Raw genomic sequence first — 5,441 nt, 5'->3', positions numbered from 1 at the left:
TTGAGTAATACCCTCGACCATTTTATAATGTTTATTATAAGACGTAAAACATGCTATGAGCATTTCCTCTATTATGCCTTACTCCCTTTGTGACGATGACTTTGAGCCCTTATGACTTCAGTGGTGTCAATAATCTGTTTAGATCATTTATTTCATTGAGATATGAGTCATCAGAGCAAGGCAGGGTTCTGCAGGTGGCGCACGTCTTCAACGACCATCTGCCAAACTCCGCCAGACTTACTGCAATAATAAAGTTTATATTTTTGCCAACCGCAAAAATGAATGAGGTGGAAAAAATGAGCCTTGAGAACGGGGACTTTGAAAATGTTGAGCAAGCGTACCATCCACTCAGGGTGAGTGTGTATTCATATTTTTTATTATTAAAAAAAAAAAAAATTAATAAATAAATACCTTGGGTCGCCTTTATAATGACACTAATACTGATTTGATTGAACATCAGATCGGTATGAACGCATGTCTATGCTTGTGGAACACTGCCTGATACAAATAGCAACGTCACTAAATAACAAATGGTGCCTCTGAAATATCTTTTGACACGGTACAGCAATAATGACTGCTATGGATTTATTTATAGTTACGCATATGCTGCTGAGATTTCTAGCGAGGGGGAACACAGGTGACAGTTTTATTTGGATCACATTCCAATTTGTGTTTGTAACAGTACTTGAGAACTCAACATTGGCAACAAAGTGTAAATCTTGCCTCCAATTTTTTTTAGACATTTATACTCACATATTCAGTGTTGGAAAAAAAAAAAACGTACTTTTGAGCCTTATTTGAACAGAAGATGGAAGTACATTATGGTGTGGATTCTTGAAGTACAAGTGCCATTTCAAGGGTTCAGCCTTTTAGGGTACATATACATTAACAATATATAGTATCATAAACAAAGCCCAGCAAAATGAAAAGTGGTATTCTGCAACCAAGCACTTCTGGTTTTATTCTGTCGTTAGTACCTGAGCACGGCACGGAGGCCCTCTCGGAATAAGAAATGGCTTTTTCTCTTTGACATTATAACTTTTAGACCACTTTGAGCTTGAGCTCGTCTTCCTGGTGTTGTTGTTGTGAGATAAACTGGTATTCTTTGGCCATGACAGCAAAGAGGAAATTCTAATTTGGCAGTGAATAAATTCTAAACATTATTATTGCTTTTACGGAATATGAGTTAAGCAATTAAAATACACCCGATTCTGTCTATCTCAGGAGGCGGCCATTTTGCCACTTTTGTCGATTGAAAATGACATCACAGTTGCTCATGGCTCAGGTAACGGCCAATCACGACTTAGCTTCAGCGAACAGGTGAGCAATGATTGGTTGTGAACTGAGCCCTGAGCAAGTGTGATGTCATTTACAGTCAACAAGAAGTGACAAAATGGCCGCCCCCTTTGGATAAAAACGTGTGGCTTTTGCTGCTTAACTCATATTCCGCAAACGTTATACTAATCATAATGCCATTTTTAGACTAGTGAAGGCTCATAGAATATATTGCAAAGATTTTTGAGGGGGTTGACTTCCCCTTTTAAGTTAGATGTATGACTCACTTGTTGTTGAACATTTACAGGATCTTTAAGCAAAGTATCATTGTGTCTTTCAGGCGCAAGGACAAAATCACGGCGACTCTGTAGACGACGCTCGTCTCACATCCCAACAAAACGGCCTTGACTTTGGTGAAGGCTGCGCTCAAGCAAATGGAGGCGCTGCCCTGAGGGAGCACCAGGAGCAACATGGCCGCCGTAAAGCCACGGCACACGAGAATACACATGAGATGGAACAAAGGCTCAAGGAAAAAGAAGAAGAGATAAATTGCCTCCTTAACGCTCTGACTGACGCTGAGATGGCCACCGTGTTTGTCAGCAAGTCGTGGATGGATGCTTACGAGCACCTGAAAATGACCTATGAGGACGACTCCAACAACATGGTGGCAGCCATAAATGCAGAGTGGCAGAAGTGGTGGGCTTACAGAGAGCAGGAGACTGCCGAGCAGTTTCAGACTCAGTGGGAGAACATGCAGTGGCACATGGACGATATGGCGGCCCAGTTCAAAACGGAGCTGGACATCCTACAGAGGCACAATTTAGAAATGTCTGCGTACTTCCGAAATGGAATGGAGACGCTCCAACAGAACATGGCCCGGGTCATCCAGGAAAAGGATGATTTGATTGCAAACTTGAGAAAGGAAAACTGCATTCTGGTTGGGGAGAATGGAAGCTCAAAAGAGCAAGAAAGTTTCAAAGCTGCAGAGGGTCCATTGAGGTTGGAGCAAGAGGCAGCGATAGCCCTCGTTAACGTGGCTGAAGTGACGGGTCGCGATTCAAACCATGATGCACAATGAACCATTTCAGCTAAATCACTTCCAGTCGAACGTGTTGGATCTTAACATTCGTTCATATTTATCTATTTACACGGTTACGATAAATGAGGGGTAAATTGAGATGTAGCCTCCAAAAGAGACAACATGAACTGCAACTTGGAAACAGACAGCAAGTTGGAATCAAATTGACTGCTTTTCAACCAGGCCAAAAAATCGCAACGGGACAATGGCCAACCCTTGCAACCTCCAAAATCTGAAGGTCCACTTTCGATTTGTTTGCAGGTCAAATATGTACAATACCACCTTGACTCAAAAGGTTTCCTCCCTTCTCTGAAAGGGAAATAACTGCGGACGGACATCAGCATGCATTATTCAGAGATTGGACTTTTACCGTACTCCTTTTTCTGGTCCATTTAAGAGCAATCCTTCCTTGAGGAGGACAGTAACCTCATACTAATGGACGCAAGGGACTGTCACCCGTGTAGAACAGCTTGAGTGATATTCAAATTGGTCTAGATACCTTCGAGTTCAATAATCAGCCATTTTCTCTTGAATACAACTGTGGATGGAAGATTAAACTTGAAATTGAAAATCGTAGTTCCTGACCTTCAAGCTCTAAATGTGGTCAATCCTATTTAACGCTATTCTGATCACATCATTCACAAGCAAGTGTATTTAATTTTGTCTGACATGTTCAATTAATTTTCTGACGCATTTTAGATGACAGCAGCTGATCACAATGGCAGGGATCCTCAAGGAAATGTTGTGGGAAATTCAATGTAAATATGTGACAGGAAAGATAAAAAAGTATTAAAGCACTCCAGATATTTGTGGAAATTCCTGCAATAACAAATAATTGAGATGGCATACGCGCTTTTGGACAGACTCTGGGCAAGGTCAAAGAAATGCTAATTAAAACTCAATATCGTCAAAATCTTCATTTCCCATAAATTGCGCTATGACCCTTTAGGCCAAGAATTGATTGGATGGATGTCTCATCAAATCAATAACTACACGCACCGTTCATCTGGCATTTGCATGTGCTTAGTCAGCAAGCGCAATATTGGTGGCGCTCATTTAGCAATGATCTCATTTGTTTTGTGCTGCTGCTCGAAACAGCTTCCAGGATCGTTGCATGGGCAAGAGGGATTGTGTCTTTGGTGTCATCATTAATAATCATAAAAGGAATTGCTTTATCATATGGTTTTCGTATCCAAATCCACACTGGGTTAACTTAGATTTTCGAACGGTCTCCGGGTAAGAACGTTTGGCCTGGCTCTGCCAAGTCACAAATGATTATCAAATCACAGGACATGTTGGACCTTCAACGTAAGGCCTGCGAGAAGGTCTTACTGTAACCAACTCATGATCTGATTGGTTATCACAACTCTATCAATTGTAAGAGCATGTTCGCTGACACAGCACTGAGGCCTGCAGGGAAGAATATGAAAGCTCGGAGGATAAGGTCGTGCTCCTGGTATTATGAAATCTGCCTGGCAACACAAGCTAGATCAATTCTGATTGGATAAATGATTGACAACAGATTATATTGAAATGGCGGGAAAATGTGTTGAATGTTTTGCAATAGATCATGTGCAGACATTAACTGCAACCAGGACAGATCTTACCATTTCTTAAGATCCCCCCCAAAAATCCATCCATCAACACAGTTATCAATCAAACCAGTTCGTCGTCGTCTCAAAGCATCTCCAATGGCCCCTTGCGGTTGCCAGGCCAGACCTGATCGATGCCTCTTGCACTTCTCCTGTCACAAGCACTGCTCTGAGGTAAGAACCAGCATGACCCCTTTCAAAAACACTTGCTTTTTTTTTTTTTTTGTTCTCAAACAGCCCCTAATCCAGACAGCATTCAAGACACACGCCTGCCACACGCGCAAGTCCACTGACAAAAAAACAAAAACACATGCCGCCTCTGGGCAAATCAGGACTGAGTCAGCTATTGGAAATAAGGCAATGAAGGCGCAGCACTTGATATGCAGGCATCTGCTTTGTGGCTTATCTCCACTGCTCAACTGTGCCGAGCAATTGCTGCTTGGCTGGCCCAGTGAAACCCCCCCCCCCCCAATCCATCCTCCACACCCTCACCCCACTTCTACTCATTTTGCCTCCACTTTGCTTTCCTGCCTGCTTGGAAGGACGTTATTGGAATCATTTCCAATCATGTCAATTGTAATTAAATGGATGATTTCCCACTGGTGAAAGCTAGTCTAGTATTAGTGTGGAAAGATCTGAATTAGATTAAAAATAAATGAAGGACCAAAACTACTGTAAATCCCTGATGGGATCAATGTTTATTGAATGCATTCCAAATGTCATGTGGGGAGTTTTGTGGATTTGGTTTTGATCAGATTCCCTCGAGTCCGATTTCCTTCTCGATTTTGGACATTGTTAATTAAATTATGTGAAATACAGCCGCTGTATCGGTTGTGGGTAGATGAGGCATCATGAAGCCGTTTTCCTGCTCGCAATTCATTGTGATTAGTACTTCGAACTTTTCCAAGTGCTTTGTGGGAAATTTGGAGTGGGGTACATTTTTTATCTCGGGACATTCGGTCAGCCGTGACCCTTATGTACAGTATGGCACTATATAGGGAATAGTGCGAACATTCAAACACAGCCTCGATTCTCTTGTTTGATTGTCACATCACTCGAAAGCCTCACCTTTCATCCTTTTGTCCAAGAAGAATCTCACAAATGGCAGCAAGTGTGTTGAGGCGTGATGGGGCGCTCCCCAATGTGATGTTGTAATATTCACATATTTTCCACAGGATCAAAGATGGTCAGAATAAATATGATTCTTTTTTCCCTCTAGTAGAGAGCATCTAATCCGTTTATGAAGAGGCTCGCCTCTGAAGGCGCCGCAGGGCATGTCTTTATGTCTGTCAAGTCACCTGACACTGTTTCAACAAATAAAACAAGTTTAATCAGGAAAAGGACGTAAAATCATGTAATTGTTCAATGTGAGGACATTCGACAGAATGAAAGGAGCCATGACATTCAGATTGACCTCTGGCATGAGGAATGTGCGATAATTAATGTTATTTAGCAGCGCGGAGGAAAGTGAGCCATTTGTGTGACAGTTCTTTAAA

General features: G+C 41.9%; 1 protein-coding gene across 1 annotated transcript; it reads left to right on the top strand.

The window, feature by feature from the left end:
- LOC148318228 (uncharacterized) lies at positions 1 to 2,353 on the top strand. Its single transcript, XM_088282375.1, has 2 exons — positions 1 to 353; positions 1,616 to 2,353. The coding sequence occupies exons 1-2, from the start codon at positions 96 to 98 to the stop codon at positions 2,351 to 2,353; spliced, it is 996 nt and encodes a 331-aa protein (XP_088138501.1). The 5' UTR covers positions 1 to 95.
- The last annotated feature ends 3,088 nt before the right edge of the window (positions 2,354 to 5,441 follow it).

This window comes from Idiotropiscis lumnitzeri, chromosome 19, assembly GCF_059441095.1.
Source record: "Idiotropiscis lumnitzeri isolate Australia: NSW breed Sydney's pygmy pipehorse chromosome 19, RoL_Ilum_1.0, whole genome shotgun sequence".
NCBI lineage: Eukaryota > Metazoa > Chordata > Actinopteri > Syngnathiformes > Syngnathidae > Idiotropiscis > Idiotropiscis lumnitzeri.
This window is presented reverse-complemented; position numbering and strand designations above follow the sequence as displayed.